The following is a 24,717-nucleotide window of genomic DNA, read 5'->3' as shown; positions in this document are numbered from 1 at the left end:
ATTTTGCTCTCCCAAATGCACTATTCCATCCAGTGATAATGACCATCTCACACCAGAATCTCACAACTCTGTGCATTTTTACTGGTTGCTTCCCATGCCTGGAATTTTCTCCCTTCTCACTTCTACCTCCTAGCTTCCTTCAGGTCCCAACTAAAATGCCACTTTCTATTGAAAGCACTTTCTGACCTCTCTTCCTCCCCATACTGCTAGTGCCTAAGATACTCTCCAATTTCTCCTTTCCATATCTTGTTTGGATGTCATTGTATATTGCTTCTCCCATTAGGCTGTGAGATCTTTTAGAGCAGGAGCATTTTGGGGAGAGATCTTTCTTTATCTCCAGGACTAGCATAATACCTGGATACATATTAATAGGTCCTTGATAAATGCTTACTGACTTGACAACCACTTTGTCAGGTAGGCAAAACAAGTATTATCAAGCCTGCTTTAAAGATGAGGCAACTTAGGGTCTGAGAAATTATTAGCTTAAGGTCACAGATTCACTTTAATTTTTGTAAGAGTGCCTGGCACATCTGAGATGATTACTGAATGCTTGTGGAAGGCCCATCACACAACACATCTTGAGAGATTTTATCAGCCTTCATCCTCAGACTCATCAATACCTTCATCACTCTTTCCTGAATAGAGTGAAAACCTTCCAAATTCTTCATTTAAGAGGGCAACCCATCTCCCAAGTAGGTGTTTTCTCCAGGTCTCCCCCCTTTTAAGTGTCTTTTGTGTATTGTTGTCCCTAGAGATAAGATGCTCCTTGAAGTCAGCATCTATAATGCCTATTGCAGAATAGTTTATTAAATGTTTATTTGACTATAAAAGACACTGCCATTTTTTTTTACTCTAAGATCAAGGATCGATCATCAGACTGGCCTAAACCCCTATGAAGCTTGATAGGGTATAACCCAGCTGGAGGACCCTTTTATCTTCTAAGGTTGTTCTAATTCTGATAAACAGAATTAGATAATATCTTCCAGATAAACTTCTATCAAATTCTAAAAAATTCGGTGCAAGGTTAAAGCACCTTGAGAAACACATTTTACACTGAAACATCTCTGCAGTCAGAATTTAATTTTGTCACTCACTGAAGAAGTTCCTATCACCTTGAGATTGCAGCATGTCTCATTCAATGTTTTTCTTCCATAAGGTTTAAGCTGTGTGCTGTTAAAACAGGATTAGGAGGAAAATAGGGAGAAAGGGAAACTTATCTTAGTCATATTCAAAACAACAAAAGTCCTATACAAGAACAATTAGAATATTTGGCTTTTCTTATATGTCCATTACATATTTTTAAAAAAAAATATTGACAACTGTAGTTCAATAAAGTGTTTCCTTTGTAACCCTATGTATTTTATTTTTTGCATTTAAAAACATTCTAAGGAGGGGTCCATAGGTTTCACCAGACTGTCAAAGGGACTATAACATAAAAAAGGTTAGAAATGCCTCTGTTTTATAGGCTTTGTTTTAGGAGGACCTGATTTGTACATTATCTCACAAACAAATCTCTTCAGAGTATGGAGTCAATTATGAATTATCCTTACCATGGAGATGGAGACACATAGAAAGTGACTTTGCTCTGGGTTATACTCAGCAGAAGAATGGTTCTCAAAACCAATCAAATTCTTTTTTTTTTTTTTTAAAGCTGGTGGATTTGAAAGAACTTTAGTCTGTCATTCTTCTGAATGCCTTTGGGCTGTGTGTGTGTGTGTGGGGGGGGGGGGGGTTGACTCATTCCAAAGATACCAGTTAGTTTCAAACAGGAAAAGAGGGAGCAGAGTGAAGGGGGGGTATGAGATTTAAGAGAGATACTGATAAATATAGATGGGATCAATGCAAATTTGTTCAGGCCTGGTCAAACTGATGTTTAAGGACTCCTGTACTGAAACCAAACTGAATGGTTTTTGATGTTGCTATTCAGACCTTTCAGTTGTGCCATATTCTTTGTGACTCCATTTGGGGTTTTCTTGGTAAACATATTAGATTAGAATGGTTTGCCATTTCCTTCTCCAGCTCGTTTTACAGGAAACTGAGGCAAACAGGGTTAAGTGACTTGTCCAGGGTCTCACATCTAGTAAGTCACATTTGAACTCAGGGAGAGGAGTTTTCCTGACTCCAGGCTTGGCACTCTATCCTGTCTTAAAAACCCAGGATAATCATTCGTGTGAGAAACATCTATTAGATACCTGCTCTGGGCTGAGTCTATATATGCTGCTGGGCAGCAAAATGAAGTTCAGAACCCCAGGAAGTTGGGTTCTGGTTCTGACTCCACAACTTATCAGCAACATCGCATCGTTTCCACTTCTCCATCTACCACATGCCCACAAAGTCTTTTAGGAATGAAGTTATAAATAAGAAAGCGCCGGCATGTTGCTGTTTACAAAGTAACCAACATTATTATTAATCTACCCTCCTCTCCCCTTCTCTAAACAAGGGATGCAATTTCATGATTATAGGAAGGCTCTCTCTACGGCTCAGCACTATTTATAATTGCAGAAACTCTATCCACTCATCCACCTTGCCTCTTTTTTGAACTGGAGTTCCAACAACCGGCCTTGTCCCAAGTTTTACTAGTAGTCGTAAGATTAAGGGGGAGAATCTTTCAGATGGGGAAGAAGGCCATGGAGAGAAACATGAAAAAGAGTCGGCCCTGCCTCCATGGAAAGTGGATCAAAGTTCGGCAGCTACTTGGCGGCTACATCATTCAAAGGACAAGTTCTGGGCTGAGGAAATGCCGGGGGCTTGGGGACGTGGTGGAGGGGGTCGTCTGGTGCCCGCCTCCCCGGCTCCCGTCCCCAAGCTTAACTCCGCCGGTGGGTCTCCGGAGAGACCCCGAGAGGAGGCCGGCTGGAGCCGGTGCAAACAGCCTAGGAGTTAGTGATTCCAGGCAGGAAAAGGCCCCCCGACCCTCGCTGAGCCTCTTCCCCTTCCTCCTCCTCCTCCTCCTCCTCCTCCTCCTCCTCCCCTCCGCCCCCGGCAGCCCCTCCCCCGCGGCCCTCCGGGCTCTAGGACCAGGCGGCGCCGCCGGCCCTCTGCCACTCACTTCCTCCCTTCTGGCAGCCCGCTCCCGGGCGAGAAGGGAGAGGGGCGCCCCGAGGGGGGGGCCCTACCTGGCGAAGCAGTAGTCGCAGTGGTTGCCCCGCTCGTTGACCGTGAGCACGTAGGTGTAGGCCGGGCAGGAGAAGAGCAGGTCCCCGACGCCGTAGCGCCGGCCGGCCCGCAGCCCCCGGCCCTTGCCCGGGCTGGAGAACCTCTCGATGCCCGCGTCCTCCCCGTCGCCTCCAGCCCCCTCCGCTCTCATGCTGGGGCCGAGCCCGGCGCCCTCCCGCCCTGGCCGGCTGCGTCCCGAGCTCTGGCAGGGAGGGAGGGAGCCCAGGGGTGCCAGCCGGGGGGGGGCTGCTCCCCGCCTGCTCTGACTGGAGGAGCCGAGCCCGCGGCGGGCGGGGCGGGGGCTCTCACCCGCGTGGGGAGGCGCCGTGGAAGGGCCGACTGGCTCCCCGGAAAGTGCCGCGAGCCACCGCCCGGTCCTAAAGCCCACCCACGAGGCGGCGGGCCCCAGGGAGCCCCAGGCCCGGTTCTGCCCCGCCCCCGGGCTCTGGCTCGGGCCTGGCCTGCCCCGGCCTGCACCGGCGCCTCCCCCCTTTCCTTTTTTAGGAGGGGGCCCCAGACACTCACCTGAAAAGTGGGTGTGGCTACTGTGGAGGGGCTGGTGCCTGCCCCGGCCTGAGGGGGGTGGGGCGGGGGGCGCGGTGTGGCCCCCTGGGCCCTGGCGGACTGTCGGCACAGATCAGTTCCTCCCACTCTCATCCAGCGCTTCCATAAAAGCTAAAGAATAGCAAGGAAAAAGGTCACTCCCCTCCCCCACCCGGACACACCACGCCTGCCCTCAGGGAGCTCACTATCTAAGGGGGGGGGGGCAGCCGGGAGGAAGACCACGATGTAAACAAGAGACCTTCTGGGAGGAAAGAAATCCATATTAAGGAGGATTGGTGCTGCGGCGGGGGAAGCCGGCTGGCAGAGATGGGAAGGGAGAGCCCTCGGGACCAGCCAGGGTCACTGAGCCAGCCGGGGGGACGCCAGCCCCGGGCTGGGAGACCGATGAGTAGGACCAGGCGCAGGCAGGGCCTCTTCCTTCAAATCCAGGGCTCATTCAGCAGGATGAGGTTTTCATATAAACCAGCAGAAACAGTTAAGTTTCCTTTAAAATGCTCCAAGTTCGGCTACTTAAGTTAAACGAAGGTGTAGTTTCCTTAAAAATCCCCAAAGAAAGGTAAATTATCCGTTCCTATTAAAAACCTAAATCTCTTTCATGTTCATGGGAAGATTCATAGGACCTAGAGATTTTATGAGGAAGACATTTGAAGAAGTTGAAAGAAATTGGAGGGTAAGGAGGCAAAGGATGTCAAAGCCCTAGTCCTGACGAAAGAGGCTTCTTCGAATTTGTACCGCAGAGTTTGCAGTTTAAAATTCCTTCTGGCCCCGATGTGCCAGCCAAATATCCAATCTAAGAGATTAATCTGGACTATCAGTAAAATCAGTCTAGTTAGCTATTCCTCTGTCCAGTGGGTGGATCACTTTGAGGGGAGATTCAAAGGTCTCCCTTCAGGGTGCTTGTAATTTAGTTGAGTGAAGTTTCTATAAAGCAGGGCCTGACAATTTGTCCTTCATTCTTGAAGAAGACTATGACATCAGGGAAGTGCTGCCATGCTAAGCAAGTGAATTGTATTGGACTGAGGACCTAGGAATCTGGGAGCCCACCTCTTTTATCCTTTGCAGCTGGTGTGAGATCAGGTTACTTGAGCCACAGATTACCAAATTGTAAAAAACGGACTATAGTCATTGCTGCCGTGCCTTCCTCAAGGGTTTGTTGGGAAGATTGAATGAAAAATCGTTTGCAATATAGCTATATATATATATATATATATATATATATATATATGTATGTATATATATATATATGTATATATGCTCTCTTGTTGGGGTTCAAAGATGGGAGTTATTCATGCGAGTTGGTATAGTCAGATAAGGCTGCATAGACTCAGGAATCATAAATAAGAGAAAAGGGATGAAGACAACAGATGATAATTATCATTTACTTGGTACATTTGAGAATATAGGTCTGGACTCAAACATATGTAGTAATTTCAAGTTTGCATAGCAACTTGTATTCATTATCTTATTTGATCATAATAATCCTGTGAGGTGGATAGTATTATCTGAGATATCGAACCATCTGCTCACAGGTACACAACTAGTAAGCCTCACAGGCAAGAATCTAATTCAAATCTTCCAGACTCTTAACTGAGCATGCGTTCACACAGTATTATATAAACTTCTGCAATTTATATGTGATGCAGACAAGATTGTAGCTGGAATTTTGCTCCTCCACGTGAAAAAAAAACCCCAAAACCCCTTTTACTTGCAGTTTAAAATCCCTTTACTAGTTGCAAAGAGTAGCAAGGAGTCTTAGAGGATACAGTCCTGACCATAGAGTCATTGAGATCTGGATTAAGTCTCACCCTTGACTAATCTACTGACTGTAGATTGGCTAGTCACTTAATTTCTCCAAATCTCAGGACTATATGAATGGCAAAACAGCATTGGTAAAGTAAGTAACTTCTTTATCTAGACTTATCTAAAATTGTAAAATAGACATACTCAGCCTCCATTTTGTTGTTCAGTTGTGTCTGACTCTTCATAACCCTAATTGAGTGTTTTCTTGCAAGTATGTAATTTTGCCACTTCCTTCCCCAGTTCATTTTGCAGATGAGGCAAAACAGGATTAAGTGACTTGCCCAAGATCACATAACCACCAGGAGTCTGAGGTCAAATTTGAACTTAGAAAGATGAGTATTCCTTACTTCAAGTTATACACTATTCCACCTAGCTTCATACCTAGTCTTCTAGGTAAGAACTATTTAGATGGCATTCCTGATAATAAAGAAAGGGAAGATTGTTCAAAGGTGCCTTTGTCTTACTGTATTACAATCTCCATTGCTATTTCCACTCCTCTAGAAGGGATCCATATTTCTATGTTACCTTGGGCAAATTACTTAAACTTTAATATCTGTATTAAGAGGAGACTAGACAATGAAAGACTGGGCTTTAATTCATACTTTGTCAACTTGCAGGCATGCATCATTGTGGGGGCCTGTTTTCCTCTTATGACCAATGGAGAAACTTTTTGTTTGTTTTTTTTCAGGTTGGCCACATGGGATAAGAATTCTTGAGGGTCTGTGAGGGGATGGAGTTGGGAGAGTATCCTTTCCTTCCACTGGACCAGCTAATGAGCCATCTATGACCTCAAACAGGTTTATGTCAAAGAAGGTGCCTCCAGTTAGTGTCTTCTTTCTCTTGGTACAGGGCCTTGTGAGATTTTGCAAGGTTCAGTAACTGGAGTCTGTATCAAAGTTTGTCAGTATTTGAGTCCAGTGACAAGTGAGCTGTGGATTCAAGCTAGTAAGGGTCAACAGTAGCCAGGATGTGGTATTGTGCAAGCCAGGGAGCAATTCCTTCCATTGTTAAAGGCTTTGTTAGCCACCATTTTAAGTTTGAACTTACTCTCTCTAGGGACTGAAGTGTAGATTTAGGGTATATCCCTGATTAGGAGAATATATTTATACTTTGTTGTTGTATATTCTCAGTAAATAGCCTTTTATAAAAACTAATTGATATTAGTTGGTTAAATTGATAGATAAATTATTATCAGGGAAGATATTAACTAATCAGTGGTGATTAAATGAACCCCTTTGACATCCTAGGATTTTCCTTAGAATTCTGATGGTGAAATAGTAGTTCACTCTAACTCCTACCCTGCCAGTGGAGTTATAGTTGGGATAAGAATTCCCTAGAATTCATATGGACTATATGTAAAGTCAAGTAACAAACCTTTCTAGCTCTATTGGGGTTCCGTTCTCTGTTCCTTCCATTCTTGAAGCAGACTGATTGAAGGTTAGAATGAAAATATGGCAGATATGGACTTTTTGCCTTTTGGTGGTAATTATGCTGGACTTGGCCTGAGAGTAGACCAAAATGGGGCTGTGGCTGAAAGCTGGCCACTTAATAATCCAGATGACTAAGACTCTGTATCTCTTTCTTCAGAGACTTGGGGTAGGACACTTAAGTACCTCTGAAACTTAATTTGTTTACTGGCTTTTAGGAATGCTAAATACTAAACACTTTTTTTTTAACTTTTAATTTTGTTAGGAAGGAAAGATCAACTGGGTAGTATTAGAGCATGGGGGGGGTCTTTATTTGGAAATGATTGTGTAAAAACAAAAGCCATCCATATAACATAAAAAATTTTTAAGATATTTAAATTCATTAGCAGTATATTTAGTAACATGTTATGAATAAAACTATGTTATAAAACAACAACCAAGGCATGGCAACTCACCAACCCAAAGAACACTGATGACAGCACACTCTTAAAAGAGCTCATACTTGTCAGTCTATCACTTCACATTCTCACAGTCTCTAAAAATAGCCTTCTTCCAGCCTGCCAGGCCATACCCTTCTCATTGAGGACCATATAATGCATGATGTGGAGGGAAAAGACCCAGTAATATTGCATTAAGCTATCCTGAAATTCCCAAAACAGCATTGAAAAGAGGACACGATCTTCTGCTTGATATCTTCCCCCCAAAATAGATGTCAGAGAAATACAATAGTTTTCTGACAAATTGTGCATAGAAAAAAAATAGACCTTACCTAAAGGAAAGAAAGCTATAGAAAAGTGTTTTTATAAAAAATAAAAATAATAAAATATCTCTTTGAAATTCTGATTTTTTTTTTTAAGATTTCTTCCATGCTGGGGCAGCTAGGGTGCAGTGAATAGAGCACCCATCCTGGAGTTAGGAGGACTGAGTTCAAATTTGACCTCAAACACTGTGTAATTGCCTAGCTGTATGACCTTGGTTGGGCAAGTCACTTAACCCCATTGCCTTAAATAAATAAAATTAAATAAAAAGATTCCTTCAATACTGTTATGATTTTGTCTTCCAAATAGGAACGTTCTGTTTGTATTGTCTTCTCCATTAGAATATGAACTAGAGGGGTAGGAAGGGGCTAGAGGCTTAGAAGGGAGAGTTTTATTTTTCTCTTTTTGTCTCCTGTGGGTAACCTAGGTTTTTCTGAATAACAAGCTCTGAATAAATCATTCATTTATTCATTCATTCCCAGGATTCTCAGTTTGAGGTTTTCCTTGTTTGTCTTTTGTTTTCCTTTATCCCTTATATCCAGAAAATTACCAAATCCTTCACTATAAATTATCCTTTCCTTTCTATTCCCACTACCATGAGACTTTAAATATTTTGTTCTTGAATTACAATAGCAACTGGTCTCTTTCTTTTCGGTTGGGCATTCAGCAGTCTGTTAGGGAAACGGCTAGTTGGTGCTGAGGATAGACCTTGGATTTGAAGGCAAGAAGTCTCAATAGCTATGTGACTTTGGGAAAGTCATTTAACCTTCTCTTTCCTCAGTTTCTTCATCTGTAAAATAGGAATAGTAATAGCCCTACCTCTCAAGGTTTGTTTTGAAGATGAAATGAGATATTTGTTAAGTGCTTTATAAACCTTAAAACATTAAATAAGGAGTGGTTAGGTGGCACAGTAGATAGAGCACTAGCCCTGGAGTCAGGAGTACCTCCGTTCAAATTTGGCCTCAGACACTTAATAATTACCTAGCTGTGTAGCCTTGGGCAAACCACTTAACCCCATGCCTTGCAAAAAGAAAAAAACTTTAAAACATTATATAAGCATTCTAGATACTATTCGTACTACATACAATTCATTCTATATACTACTGCCAAAATAATCTTAAGGAAGATGGAAAGATCTATTCCATCTCATACTGAGTGAATTAAGCAAACTCAAGAAAACAATATATACAATATAAATGGAAAGCATCACAAAACAACCAAAAGTGCATTTGTCAAAATTACAAAAAGCAAGCATGACCCCAAAGAAGAGAAATAGGACACCCAATTCCCCTTCAGGATGGTTCACTGCATATATTTTCAGACTTATTCAATGTTTTGAGTTTTGTAGACTTTTTTCCTTTCTGCTTTCTCTTAACTTTAAAAATAAATGTTTGGAGGAATAAAGTTGAAAGTTAATTTAAATTTCATTTTGCTTAGACTTAAGCACCTTCCCTTGTAAACTTCACCTAAATACTGAAGAAACTGTCCTGATCATTAAGCTTTGGCTTGAAACTACTTCCATCTCCACCTTTTGTAATCCTACCCATCATCCACTTTCCAGTGAAACTAGATTTACCTAAAAGGTCAAATCTCATCACTTTAAACTATTGTAGCAGTTTTTCCCATTGCCTGGGGACCTTTTTCTTTTGACTCAAATCATCTATTTTGGCTAGGGTGAAGGAGGTTTCAGAAGAGGAAGCCCAAATGATATAATCTTAAATGCTGACTATATCATTGATAACCATATTCATAAGAAGAAACACCTAGGTTGCTTAGAATTTTGTTTTATCATCTTGCTAATTGTTTTAAAAGATCCTGTCAGACTCTATGAGAGAAATCATTGACCCAATTTATTGATTACTGCTTAATTGTTGTTGTTATTCAATCCTGTTGGACTCTTCATGACCCTGTGGACCATAAGCATGATAATGTCTGAGTGTGGAGTTTTATTGGCAAAGATATTGGAGGAGTTTGCCATTTCCTTCAGCAGTTGATTAAGGAACAGAGAGGTTCAATGACTTGCCCAGGGTCACACAACTCGTAAATGTCTGAGGCCAGATTTTGAACTCAGATGAGGCTTCCTGACTACAGGCCCAATGATCAGTTCACCGAGCCAGCTATCTAGTTATTGCTAGCCTTATTAATAAATTGACCATACATGGACTTTCAATTTATTTTAATTTCGATTTGTGACAAAGGGATGATTTCCTGATAGTTGAAAAAATAAAAATGGGAGAAATTTGGATGTTGTAATAAACTAAGTATATCAATACCATTTTGTTTTATAAAATATCTTCACAAATAGCCACTTCTCCTATCTCCCTCTCTTATTTAAAAATACTTACTACTTCCCCACTGCTTATTGTATCATCTAAAGTTCTCTGATTTTTAAACCCTTCCCAGTCCTGTCATATCAATCATATTTCCTTTTATTCCCTAACACAAATCCAGAGTTTTTTAGCCCCTGAAAAATTCTACTCATAATTGTTTCCATGCCTTTCCTCATGATACTACCTTATTTTAAATGCTTTTCATTCTCTTCTTTCCCTGTCTAGTCTATTAACAAGTCTTCATGGCCTTTCTTTTTTTTTTAATTTTTATTAAAGCTATTATTTGAGTTTTACAATTTTCCCCCAATCTTGCTTCCCTCCCCCCACCCCCCACCCCACAGATAGCACTCCGTCAGTCTTTACTTTGTTTCCATGTTGTACCTTGATCCAAATTGGGTGTGATGAGAGAGAAATCATATCCTTAAAGAGAACAGAATTCTCAGAGGTAACCAGATCAGACAATAAGACATCTGAGTTTTTTTTTTCCGAATTAAAGGGAATAGTCCTTGTACTTTGTTCAAACTCCACAGCTTCTTATGTGGATACAGATGGTACTCTCCCTTGCAGACAGCCAAAAATTGTTCCCAATTGTTGCGCTGATGGAATGAGCAAGTCCCTCAAGGTTGAACATCACTCCCATGTTGCTGTTAGGGTGTACAGTGTTTTTCTGGTTCTGCTCATCTCACTCTGCATCAGTTCATGCAAATCCCTCCAGGTTTCCCTGAAATCCCGGCCCTCCTGGTTTCTAATAGAACAATAGTGTTCCGTGACATACATATACCACAGTTTGCTAAACCATTCCCCAATTGAAGGACATTTACTGGATTTCCAATTCTTTGCCACCACAAACAGGGCTGCTATAAATATTTTTGTACAAGTAATGTTTTTACCCTTTTTCCTCATCTCTTCAGGGTATAGACCCAGTAGTGGTATTGCTGGGTCAAAGGGTATGCACATTTTTGTTGCCCTTTGGGCATAGTTCCAAATAGCTCTCCAGAAGGGTTGGATGAGTTCACAGCTCCACCAACAATGTAATAGTGTCCCAGATTTCCCACATCCCTTCCAACAATGATCATTATCCTTCCTGGTCATACTGGCCAATCTGAGAGGTGTGAGGTGGTACCTCAGCGAAGCTTTAGTTTGCATTTCTGTAATAATTAATGATTTAGAGCATTTTTTCATATGGCTAAGAATTGCTTTGATCTCCTCATCTGTAAATTGCCTTTGCATATCCTTTGACCATTTGTCAATTGGGGAATGGCTTTTTGTTTTAAAAATATGACTCAGTTCTCTGTATATTTTAGAAATAAGTCCTTTGTCAGAATCATTAGTTGTAAAGATTGTTTCCCAATTTACTACTTTTCTTTTGATCTTGATTACATTGGTTTTATCTGTGCAAAAGCTTTTTAATTTAATGTAATTGAAATCATCTAATTGGTTTTTAGTGATGTTCTCCAACTCTTCCTTAGTCATAAACTGTTCCCCTTTCCATAGATCTGACAGGTAGACTAGTCAATGATCTTCTAATTTGCTTATAGTATTGTTTTTTATGTCTAAATCCTGTAACCATTTGGATCTTATCTTTGTAAAGGGTGTAAGGTGTTGGTCTAATCTAAGTTTCTTCCATACTAACTTCCAATTATCCCAGCAGTTTTTATCAAAGAGGGAGTTTTTATCCCAGTGGCTTGACTCTTTGGGTTTATCAAAGAGCAGATTACTATAATCCTCTCCTGCTTTTACACCTAGTCTATTCCACTGGTCCACCACTCTATTACTTAGCCAATACCAAACAGTTTTGATGACTGATGCTTTATAATATAATTTTAGATCAGGTAGTGCTAAGCCACCTTCGTTTGCATTTTTTTTCATTAGGCTCCTGGCAATTCTTGACTCTTTATTTCTCCATATGAATTTATTTACAATTTTTTCTAACTCATTAAAGTAATTTTTTGGAATTTTGATTGGTAGGGCACTAAACAGATAGTTTAGTTTTGGTAGAATTGTCATTTTTATTATATTAGCTCTCCCTGTCCATGAGCTGTTGATATTTGCCCAGTTATTTAAATCTGATTTAATTTGTGTGAGAAGTGTTTCATAATTGTTTTCAAAAAGATTCTGAGTCTGTCTTGACAAATAGATTCCCAAGTATTTTACACTGTCTGAGGTTACTTTGAATGGGATTTCTCTTTCTAGCTCTTCCTGCTGTTTCTTGCTAGACATATATAGGAAAGTTGAGGATTTATGGGGGTTTATTTTATAACCTGCAACTTTGCTAAAATTGCTAATTGTTTCCAGTAGTTTTTTAGATAATTTCTTGGGATTCTCTAGGTAGACCATCATGTCATCTGTGAATAGTGAGAGTTTTTTCTCTTCTTTCCCAATTCTAATTCCTTTAATTTCTTTTTCTTCTCTAATTGCTGATGCTAACATTTCTAATACAATATTGAATAGTAGTGGTGATAATGGGCACCCTTGTTTAACCCCTGATCTTATTTGGAATGCCTCTAGCCACTCCCCATTGAGTATAATGCTTGTTGATGGTTTCAGATAGATACTGCTAATTATTTTAAGGAACAGTCCATTTATTCCTACACTCTCTAGTGTTTTTAATAGGAATGGATGCTGTATTTTGTCAAAAGCTTTTTCAGCATCTATTGATATGATCATATGGTTTCTGATAGGTTTGTTATTGATATAATTGAGGATACTAACAGTTTTCGTAATATTGGACCAACCCTGCATTCCTGGAATAAATCCTACTTGATCATAATGTATTATCCTAGTGATGAATTTTTGTAGTCCTTTTGCTAAAATTTTATTTAGGATTTTTGCATCTATATTCATCAGGGAAATAGGTCTATAATTTTCTTTCTCTATTTTAACTCTTCCTGGTTTAGGTAACAGTACCATATTGGTTTCATAGAAAGAGTTAGGCGGAGTTCCATCTTTCCCTATTTTTCCAAAGAGTTTATATAGGATTGGAACCAATTGTTCCTTAAATGTTTGGTAGAATTCACTTGTGAATCCATCAGGCCCTGGAGATTTTTTTTTAGGGAGTTCAATAATGGCTTATTGAATTTCTTTTTCTGAGATAGGGTTGTTCAGGTATTTAATCTCTTCTTCATTTAACCTGGGCAACTTATATTTTTGTAAATATTCATCCATTTCACTTAGATTATCAAATTTATTGGCATAAAGTTGGGCAAAATAATTTCAAATTATTACTTTAATTTCCTCCTCATTGGTGGTGAGTTCACCTTTTTCATTTATAATACTAGCGATTTGGTTTTCTTCTTTCTTTTTTTAAATCAAATTGATGAGAGGTTTATCAATTTTATTGGTTTTTTCATAATACCAACTTTTGGTTTTATTTATTAACCCAATAGTTTTTTTGCTTTCAATTTTATTAATTTCTCCTTTAATTTTTAAAATTTCTAATTTGGTATTTGATTGGGGATTTTTGATTTGTTCTTTCTCTAATTTTTTTAGTTGCATGTTTAGTTCATCGATTTCCTCTTTCTCCAATTTATTCATATAAGCAGTTATAGAGCTATAATATATCCCCTGAGAGTTGCTTTGAATGAATCTCATAGGTTTTGGTATGTTGTTTCATTATTATCATTATCTAGGATAAAATGGTTAATTCTTTCTATAATTTGTTTTTTGGTCCACTCATTTTTTAAGATGAGGTTATTCAGTTTTCAATTTGCTCTGGGTCTATATCTCCTTGGCGCAGTATTGCATATGACTTTTATTGCATTGTGATCTGAGAAAGATGTATTCACTATTTCTGCCTTTCTGCAGTTGATCATTAGGTTTTTATGTCCTAGTACATGGTCAATTTTTGTATAAGTTCCATGTACTGCAGAGAAAAAGGTATATTCCTTTCTATCCCCATTCAGTTTCCTCCATAAGTCTACCATATCTTATTTTTCTAACAACCTCCCTAATTTCTTTCTTGTTTGTTTTATTATTTGATTTATCTAGATCTGATAGCGGGAGGTTGAGGTCTCCTACTAGTAGAGTTTTCTGTCTGTCTTCCTGTAATTCTTTCAGCTTCTCCTCTAAGAATTTGGGTGCTGTCCCACTGGGTGCATATATATTCAATATTGAAAATGACTTTACTGTCTATGGTACCTTTTAGGAGGATAAAGTTTCCTTCCTTATCTCTTTTAATGCTATCTGTTTTTGCAGCTGCTTTGTCTGAGATAAGGACTGCTTTTTTTACTTCAGCTGAAGCAAAATATATTTTGCTCCAACCTTTTACCTTTACTCTATATGTATCTCTCTGCTTCAAATGAATTTCTTGTAAGCAGCATATTGTAGGATTCTGGTTTTTAATCCACTCTACTACTTGCTTACGTTTTAAGGGAGAGTTCATCCCATTCACATTCAAGGTTATGATTACTAATTCTTTATTGCCCTCTGTGCTATCTTCCCTCTGTTTGTATTTTTCCCCCTTCCCCCCTTTTATCCATCTTCCCCAGTATTTTGTTTTTGAATACCACCCCCTTCAGTGTGTTTGCCCTCCTATATCACACCCTCCCCTTTCTTTCCCCTTTCCCTGTTCCCTTCCATTCCTTTTGTTATTTCCCCTTATTTCCTCCACTCCCCTTCCCTTTCTCCATTCCCCCCTCCCCTTTTCCCCTTTTAATACTTGAAAGGTTAGATGTTTTATAAGTTAACTGAGTATGTGTAGGTTGACTTTAAGCCAAGTCTGATGAGAAGAAGATTCAGGTGTTTTAGAACTGTGCCTGTCTTCTCTCCGCCATCTTGGCCAGAAGTCCATTGAATCCATGGCCTTTCTTAAATACAAACACCTCCATAAATTCTTCCTTGATCATTGCAGGTCACAGGGTGATTTTCTTTATCCTCTCTAGTGTATGTTATTTTGATATACACACAGTGTGTATTTGGTCATGAATTACCTTGGATAGGGATGCTGCCTAGTATAGTTACAGTGTGGACACTAAATTTGAAGTCTGAAGACCTGGGTTCAAATGCCAACTCCTCAATTGTATAACTTTAGGAAAGTCATTTAATTCTTCTGGACCTTAGTGTTTTGCCTCTATAAACTGGAAATGCCTCTCTCATGATGGTGGTGTAAAAATCAAGGGAACTATCTTTCTTGCTGCCTTCTCATGTCAAGTCATTGTTTTTATGCTGTAACTTGTTTCCCATTATACATTTTTTTTCCTTTGGGAGAATCAACTTTTAGATTCTTTGGAGATTATCTTGTTCTATAACTTGCAGACATGTAATTTCCCAGGATTAACATTGTTAAAAAGATGGAAAAGTTTTTCAGGGAGAATTTTTTGTGATTATTGAAAGCTCTGTACAATTCCCATATGCAATTAAGCTGACTGTCTTCCAATAAATTTCAGGATCTTCTTGTCCACCTACAAGATTTATCCAATATGTTTTTACTTAACAATCATTTTTTTTAAGGTTTTTTCAAGGCAATTGGGTTAAGTGGCTTGGCCAAGGCCACACAGCCAGGTAATTATTAAGTGTCTGAGGCCAGATTTGAACTCAGGTGCTCCTGACTCCAGGGCCGGTGCTCTATCCACTGTGCCACCTAGCCACCCCTCAATCATCTTAATATGCTGTCCATGCAATTGTATATCAACATGTGAACAATAAACTCTACTTTTCCATTTAGTTTTTCTTGGTTCAATTGTAAGGGTAAACTCTTTTGAGTGTGTATACACCTCATTTAGGAGATTCCATTTTTTCTTTTTTTGGAAATAAACCAAAAATTTATTTAAAAGGTTACAAGACATAGCAAGGGCTGGGGGGGGAGGGAGAGAGAGAGAGAGAGAGAGAGAGAGAGAGAGAGAGAGAGAGAGAGAGAGAGAGAGAGAGAGAGAGAAAGAGAATAGCCAAGCAGCTGTTGTCTGGGCCACAGGTTGGTAGAGAAAACTAGGGGGGTCCTGAGCTGGAGTCAAATTCAGATTTTTATGTCTTGCCTCTCATCCAGAAGGCAAAAGTGAATTCCCTTTCAATTACTAAACCAGGAATTAGGGCCTAAGAAGATTAGGATACAAATTTTACATTAAATAATGAATCAATGGTAATGGGAATCTCCACCTAATTTGAGCAACCTTTAAGATTACAAATTGTTCAAAATTCCAAAAAATCGTTTTAATGAGTTAGAAAAAATTTTAAGTAAATTCACATGAAGACATAAAAAATCAAGAATTTCCAAGGATTTAATGAAAAAAGAAGTGGAAAAGAAGGGGGCTTAGCCCTATCTTATCTAAAATTATATTATAAAGCATCAGTCATCAAACTGTCTGGCATTGGCTAAGAAATAGAGTGGTGGATCAATGGAATAGACTAGGTGCAAAAACAGGAAATGATTATAGTAATCTTCTGTTTGATAAACCCAAAGAGTCCAGCTATTGGGATAGAAACTCTCTCTTTGATAAAAACTGCTGGGATAATTGGAAGTTAGTGTGGAAGAAACTTAGATTAGACCAACACCTCACATCCTATACCAAGATAAGATCCAAATGGATACAGGATTTAGACATAAAAAAACAATACTATAAGCAAATTAGAAGATCAAGTACTAGTTTACCTGTCAGATCTATGGAAAGAGGAGCAGTTTATGACTAAGGAAGAGATGAAGAACATCACTAAAAACAAACTAGATGATTTCAATTACATTAAATTAAATGCACAGATAAAACCACTGTAACCAAGATCAAAAGAAATGTAGTAAACTGGGAAAGAATCTTTACAACTGATGTTTCTGACAAAGGACACATTTCTTTTTTTTTTAGGTTTTTTTTTTGTAAGGCAAATGGGGTTAAGTGGCTTGCCCAAAGCCACACAGCTAGGTAATTATTAAATGTCTGAGACCGGATTTGAACCCAGGTACTCCTGACTCCAAGGCCAGTGCTTTATCCACTACGCCACCTAGCTGCCCTGATTCATTTCTAAAATATACAGAGAACTGATTCATATTTAAAAAAAAACATTCCCCAGTTGACAAATGGTCAAAAGATATGCAAAGGCAATTTAAAGATGATGAGATCAAAGCAATCCATAGTCATATGAAAAATTGCTCTAAATCAGTACTTATTAGAGAAATGCAAATTAAAGCTTCTTTGAGGTACCACCTCATACCTCTCAGACTGGCCAATATGACAAGAAAAGACAACGATCATTGTTGGAAGGGTTGTAGGAAATCTGGGACACTATTACATTTTTGGTGGACCTGTGAACTCATCCAACCTTTCTGGAGAGAAGTCTGGAACTGTGCCCAAAGGGCAACAAAAATGTGCATACCCTTTGATCCAGCAATACCACTACTGGGTCTATACCCTGAAGAAATGATGAAAAAGGGTAAAAACATCACTTGTACAAAAATATTCATAGCAGCCCTGTTTATGGTGGCAAAGAATTGGAAATCAAGTAAATGTCCTTCATTTGGGGAATGGCTTAGCAAACTGTGGTATATGCATGTCATGGAACACTATTGTTGTATTAGAAACCAGGAGGGATGGGAATTCAGGGAAGCCTGGAGGGATTTGCATGAACTGTTGCTGAGTGAGATGAGCAGAACCAGAAAAACACTGTACACCCTAATGGCAACATGAGGGTGATGATGGACTTGCTTTTTTCATCAGTGCAACAGTCGGGGACAATTTTGGGCTGTCTGCAATGGAGAATACCATCTGTATCCAGATAAAGAACCGTGAAGTTTGAAGAAAGTTCAAGGACTATTCACTTTAATTTAGGGGAAAAAGCCTGATATCTATCTCATTGTCTGATCTTGTTATCTCTTATACTTTATGTTTCTTCCTTAAGGATATGGTTTCTCTCTCATCACACTCAATTTGGATCAATGTATACCATGGAAACAATGTAGAGACTGACAAATTGCTTTCTGTGGGGGGTGGGGGGAGGGAAGTAAGATTGGGGGGAAAACTGTAAAACTCAAATAAAACCTTTAATTAGGAAAAAAAGATTACAAATTGTTTCTGTTACAATCAAAATTCTCTACTTAAGGTCAATTTACATCTCAAGAGTATCAACAGCACTCAATTTCTACATTCACAATTTTCTTCATCTTTCCCCTGCATCATTCCCCCTCACAATTATTCAGAATTGGATTCTTCTGGCCCTTTCAGAGGTCATTTGGAGGTGAATGTATTACATCTAGGGCTTCATTGAGGCAGGGTCCAAGAGAACAACTGGCTGGCACATCTGTTGGCATCCTACAGAGGCTGGTCTTGGAGTTATACAGCTCAATCCAGCTTCCCAGTCTGGGCAGATAGTCTACCAGCTGGCTTGCCATTTACATAGCCGCTGGCCACTTGAGTTCAGTTCTGCCTATGAGGAATCATTATTCAGACTGGGGGAAGTATGGGTGGAAATAAAACAAAAATTTATTAAAAAGGTTACAAGACATAGCAAGGACTAGGAAGAGAGAGAAAGATATGATGGTGGTGTAAAAATCAAGGGAACTATCTTGTTGCCTTCTCATATCAAGTCATTGTTTCTATGCTGCAATTTGTTTGCCCATTATACAAGCCAAGCAGCGTTGTTGGTTGGGTCACAGGCTGGTAGAGAAGACTGTGGCCTCAGTTTTGTCTGAGGTATTGTATAACTAACACAAAAGCATCTGCAAATAGAAATGACTGGAAGACCTCAATATCAAGAGGGAATCCTTCCATTTTGTGCTAAACATCTGTGTTATGTCTCATATAATATTAATAATCATAGAATCTATTTGTAGCTGAATTGGGCTGGAGCATTTCCTATATGATATGTTTTTTTAATTTATTTTTATTAAACATATTATTTGAGTTTTATAATTTTCCCCCAGTCTTACTTCCCTTCCCAAACCCCCCACGGAAAACAATCTGTCAGTCTTTACTTTGTTTCCATGTTGTACATTGATCCAAATTGGGTGTGATGAGAGAGAAATCATATCCTTAAAGAAGAGACAAGAAGTCTAAGTGGTAACAAGATCAGACAATAAGATATCTGTTTTTCCCTAAAGTGAATAGTCCTTGAACTTTCTTCAAACTTCACGGTTCTTTATCTGGATACAGATGGTATTCTCCATTGCAGACAGCCCAAAATTGTCCCTGACTGTTGCACTGATGAAATAAGCAGGTCCATCATCACCCTCATGGTGCCGTTAAGGTGTACAGTGTTTTTCTGGTTCTGCTCATCTCACTCAGCAACAGTTCATGCAAATCCCTCCAGGCTTCCCTGAATTCCCATCCCTCCTGGTTTCTAATACAACAATAGTGTTCCATGACATACATATACCACAGTTAGCTAAGCCATTCCCCAATTGAAGGGCATTTACTTGATTTCCAATTCTTTGTCACCACAAAGAGGGGTGCTATAAATATTTTTGTACAAGTGATATTTTTACCCTTTTTGATCATCTCTTCAGGGTATAGACCCAGTAGTGGTATTACTGGGTCAAAAGGTATGCACATTTTTGTTGCCCTTTGGGCATAGTTCCAAATAGCTCTCCAGAAGGGTTGGATGAGTTCACAGCTCCACCAACAGTGTAATAGTGTCCCAGATTTCCCACAACCCTTCCAAAAATGATCATTTTCCTTTCTGGTCATATTGGCCAATCTGAGAGGTGTGAGGTGGTACCTCAGAGAAGCTTTAATTTGCATTTCTCTAATAAGTAATGATTTAGAGCATTTTTTCTTATGGCTATGGATTGCTTTGATCTCGTCACCTGTAAATTGCTTTTGCATATCCTTTGACCATTTGTCAATTGGGGAATGGCTTTTTGTTTTAAAAATATGACTCAGTTCTCTGTATATTTTAGAAATGAGTCCTTTATCAGAATCATTAGTTGTAAAGATTGTTCCCTAATTTACTACATTTTTCAAACAGGGTTAAATGGCTTGCCCAAGGCCACACAGCTAGGTAATTATTAAGTGTCTGAGACCGGATTTGAACCCAGGTACTCCTGACTCCAGGGCCGGTGCTTTATCCACTGCGCCACCTAGCCACCTCGACCTCATTTCTTTTGATCTTGGTTACAGTGGCTTTATCGGTGCAAAAGCTTTTTAATTTAATGTAATCAAAATCATCTAATTAGTTTTTGGTGATGTTCTCCAACTCTTCCTTAGTCATAAACTGCTCCCCTTTCCATAGATCTGACAGGTAAACTAGTCCTTGATCTTCTAATTTGCTTATAGTATTTGTTTTTTATGTCTAAATCCTGTAACCATTTGGATCTTATCTTGGTAAAGGGTGTTAGGTGTTGGTCTAATCTAAGTTTCTTCCATACTCACTTCCAATTATCCCAGCAGTTTTTATCAAAGAGGGAGTTTTTATTCTAATAGCTGAACTCTTTGGGTTTATTAAACAGCAAATTACTATAATCATCTCCTGCTTTTACACCTAGTCTATTCCACTGGTCCACCACTCTATTTCTTACCCAGTACCAGACAGTTTTGATGACTGATGCTTTATAAAATAGTTTTAGATCAGGTAGGGCTAAGCCACCTTCTTTTTCGCTTTTTTTCATTAAGCTCCTGGCAATTCTTGACTTTTTATTTCTCCATATGAATTTACTTACTATTTTTTTCTAACTCATTAAAGTAATTTTTTGGAATTTTGGTTGGTAGGGCATGAGATATTTTATTAAGAGAGCTTTTAAGGCTGCATTTTGTTCTATATAATCAAATTTTATAGTTGATAAATAATAAACAGTGAATTCTGTTCTTTGTACTTTTTGATCAATTAATTATAAAAATGTGGCTTTTAGTAGAATATAACATTAAAAATTACCAGTCTCTTACCCATATTTTAGCAAGAATATGCTTGATATGTGTTGAATAGTATACAGATTTTAGAAAGATAAAGTAGGAATATGTATTGATCAATAGGTATTGAAGCCATTTAATCTCTTAATATTGGGTTACTTGCTATCTGGACCATCTTTGTGTTTATTTTGGTTTCAGGCACTTGCCCTGCCTTCATTTTCTTTGATGGATTTCTACTTCCTTATTTAGCAAATCAGAAGCTGAGATATCAGAATTCAAATATGGTGCATCCACTGATATTGATAAAGAAAATAGATTGTTATAAAAATGTTCACAGATCTTTTCTTTTCTTTTTTGGTTAGCTGACTTTCCATTTTCACTTGTAAGTGCTCTTAGAATGATTTGGCATACTTGGCCTCAAATCAATTTTTCTTTTAACTTTTCCTTCACCACTTCTTGTGTTTTAGGAGTTTTTTCTGCTTACAATCTTCTATAAGGGTTTTGTATATTTTATAATTCATCTAAGGTTTTATATATGTTGGGAACTGTATGGGAACATTGTATGGGAACATTGCAAATTTTTCTTCACCTGGTGTCTTTGAACATCAGAGTCTTATCTTACTAAGTGCCACAGGAGTGGGAGTGGATTAGAGACTGGAAAGGTATTTAGGCGTTGGTGTTTTGATGAATAAATGGAGCACTTGGAGATCTTGATGGAGTACTTGTCTCCTTTGTCATCCTTGTCTCCTGCCCCTCCAATGCTCTCCTGGGAAAGATAAGGGAGTCCAGAAGTGGGACTCAACATATGAGTCCAGAAAGGGACTCAACATATTATAAGCTTAAAATTTTAAAAATAATTGCCCTTAGCTGCTATGTCCTTCACTTAATAAATGTTTGCTGGATACAGTTGCTTTTAGTTTCTTTTAATTTTGGGGGGGCAATTGCTTCACACTAGTTAAACTTCAATAAGAAATAGTAACAATCTATATTAATGACTGTTTTTTTTTAGTTTTTTTTTTTTTGCAAGGCAGATGGGGTTAAGTGGCTTGCCCAAGGCCACACAGCTAGGTAATTATTAAGTGTCTGAGATTAGATTTGAACCCAGGTACTCCTGACTCCAAGGCCAGTGCTTTATCCACTATGCCACCTAGCCACCCCCCTAATGACTATTTCTTTAGCAATTCCCTTTTCAAAATTGATAACTTGTTTGAATAGGTTCTGTTGAAAATTTTAATTTCATACAAAACTTTTAATTTTACATCATATCTTCTTTCAACTCTTTTATTTTGATATTGATTTTCACCTTTATACTAACAAGCCAATAACACCATTGATATCAAAGTGATCAAAGTGATTTAACCAATTGTTTCCTGACTGTTAAGATATAATCAGACTTATTTTTTGGTAAGATTGATACTTACCAGGTCAAATTGCCAAAAGATGATTTGGAATTAAAGTAACAATGAAGGAAGGTGAATTAAAGTAAGAATGAAGGATGGTTAATTAAGAAAAATGTGAGTTCATGACCCTCATATGATACTAAATATTTATATTGACTACTGGCAAATAATTTGACTTTTCCAAGCCTCGATTTCTTATTTGTAAAAAGGAGATAATACCTGTAATTCATATTATTAAGAAGCTCAAATTCTTTGTAAGTCATAAAGATTTGTTTTATTTTTATGTTTGGCTTTCTTATAGAAAATACTTGTTACTTCTGTATAATCTACAAGCCTCTAGTCTCCTTTATTTCTTATCCAGAGTTATATTTTTCATCAACATCCCCTCTACTCACATTTTCATTGGAGTCATTTACAGTTGAAGTAATTGATTTAATTAGTTTGTGTTTTGTGTGTTGTTTTACCAGCTTACTTTTGCTTAATTACATTTTATTTTTAAAAAAATCAGTTAAAATCTACCTCTTCTCCCTTTCATCTTCCCATCCTCTTTATTGAGAAAGAAAAACAAAACCCCCAATAGAAACATGTATAGTCAAATAAAACTAATTGCTGAATTGATCATTTTTATTTTAGTTTTTTGCAAGGCAAATGGGTTTAAGTGGCTTGCCCAAGGCCACACAGCTAGGTAATTATTAACTGTCGGAGTCTGGATTTGAACTCAGGTTCCTCCTGACTCCAGGGCCTATGCTCTATCCACTGCACCACCTAGACACCCCTGATCATATATATTTTTTGAAGTTTCATTCTGCAAAGTCCATCCCGTCTCTATCAAGAGGTAGCTAGGGGGTGGAGTTGTGAACTGATCCAATCATCCTGAAGGGCACTTTGAAACTATGTCCAAAGGGCAATAGTACTATGAATAGCTTTTGATTCATCAAAACCATAAAAAAAAGGAAAAAAGTCTTACAGGTACAAAAATATTATAGCAGTAAAGAATTGAAAAATGAGGGGAACGCCCATCAACTGGGAATGGCTGAACAATTTATGGTACATGAATGTAATGAAGTACTATTGTTTGGTAAGAAATCAGAAGTGGGTACACTTTAGAAAAGTCTATAAAGACTTGCATGAGGCCATGCAGGCTGGTGGGAGGGCAGATGGGCAGTGGCCCACGGTCTTGCATCTCCCAACCCTGTCATGAAGCCTGGGTTCCAAGCCATCTGTGAGGGTTGGTTCCAGGAGATGTGCAGGCCCTGCCAGGCCAGTCCCTGCAGGTGGATGAGCTGCTCCACCACCATGCTCCCGCTACCAGGAGATCCTGGTCTTCTTTAGCAAGACCTATGGCAATGTCCTAGTCCTGGATGGAGTCATCCAATGTACAGAGAGGAATGAATTCTCATACCAGGAGATGATTGCCAACCTGCCCCTCTGGAGCCATCCCAGCTCACAAAAGGGGCTAATCATTGGTGGTGGGGGATGGGGGCATCCTTTGAGAAGTGGTGAAGAGTCCCTCGGAGGTGTCTGTGGTCCAGTGTGAGATTGATGAAGACATGATTCAGGTCTCTAAGAAATATTTTCCAGGCATGGCCATGGGCTACTCCAGTCCGAAGCTGACCTTGCATATTAGAGATGGATTTGAATTTATGCAGAAGAACCAAGACACCTTTGATGTCATCATCACAGACTCTTCAGACCCCATGGGTCCTGCCAAGAGTATGTTCAGAGAGTCTTATTAACAACTGATGAAGACAGTGCTGAAGGATGATGAGATCCTCTGCTATCAGGGTGAGTGCCAATGGTTGCACTGGACCTCATCAAGGAGATGCAACACTTCTGCAAGTCTCTGTTCCCTATTGTGGAATATGCCTACTGTACCATCCCCACCTATCCCAGCAGCCATATTGGCTTCATGCTCTGCAACAAGACCCCAAGCACTAACTTCTGGCAGCCAGTGCAGCAGCTGACCCAGGAACAAGTCAAGAAAATAAACCTCAAGTACTACAACTCAAACATTCATCACTCAGCCTTTGTGCTGCCAGAGTTTGCTCTCAAGAACCTGAGTGATATGTGTGAACAGACTGGTATGCCCACCTCAGCCTCTCCCAGGGACTTTAAGCCACAAGTACCCATTCCAGGATGCCCTTCTTCTTGCTATGAGGGCATTGACTGGCGCTTGGCACCCCTTCCTGACTGAGGACCTGCCCCTCACCAGCCAACCCCTCACATGACTGAGGGGCTCCCTATGCCATGCTCTGCTGGGCCAGTGGGGGGGCAGTACAAGATGTCTGTCTGTCTCTGTCTCTATCCAGTCTGGTCAATTAGCATCTATTAATATTGATCATCTGGGTACAGGATGATCCTTCTCACCTCTAACATGGCCCCTCACCAAACAGTGTATTTATAACTGAAAAAAAATAAAAAATGACTTGCATGAACTGATGCTGAAGTGAAGTAAGCTGAACCAGAAGAGCGTTGTACACACTAACAGCAATACTGTGTGGCGATCAGTTGTGATGGACTTA

General features: G+C 39.2%; 1 protein-coding gene and 1 pseudogene across 2 annotated transcripts in view; one reads left to right on the top strand and one right to left on the bottom strand.

The window, feature by feature from the left end:
• SMYD2 (SET and MYND domain containing 2) overlaps window positions 1–3,500 on the bottom strand; it is an 82,239-nt gene extending 78,739 nt beyond the window's left edge. Inside the window, exon 1 of one of the 2 annotated variants that reach the window (XR_012475723.1) lies at window positions 3,117–3,500. Coding sequence is in view for 1 of the 2 variants with exons in the window: in XM_074222661.1 (XP_074078762.1) it covers window positions 3,117–3,307 (191 nt within the window). In the remaining variant the exon portion in view is untranslated. The remainder of the gene's footprint in view (window positions 1–3,116) is intronic. The other variant, XM_074222661.1, reaches the window with a different exon arrangement.
• Window positions 3,501–23,392: 19,892 nt separating this feature from the next.
• LOC141511941 (spermidine synthase pseudogene) lies at window positions 23,393–24,389 on the top strand (annotated as a pseudogene).
• Window positions 24,390–24,717: the final 328 nt, after the last annotated feature.

Source organism: Macrotis lagotis, chromosome 2, assembly GCF_037893015.1.
Source record: "Macrotis lagotis isolate mMagLag1 chromosome 2, bilby.v1.9.chrom.fasta, whole genome shotgun sequence".
NCBI lineage: Eukaryota > Metazoa > Chordata > Mammalia > Peramelemorphia > Peramelidae > Macrotis > Macrotis lagotis.
The sequence above is the reverse complement of the archived record's forward strand: the minus strand, read 5'-3'. Positions and strand labels throughout refer to the sequence as shown.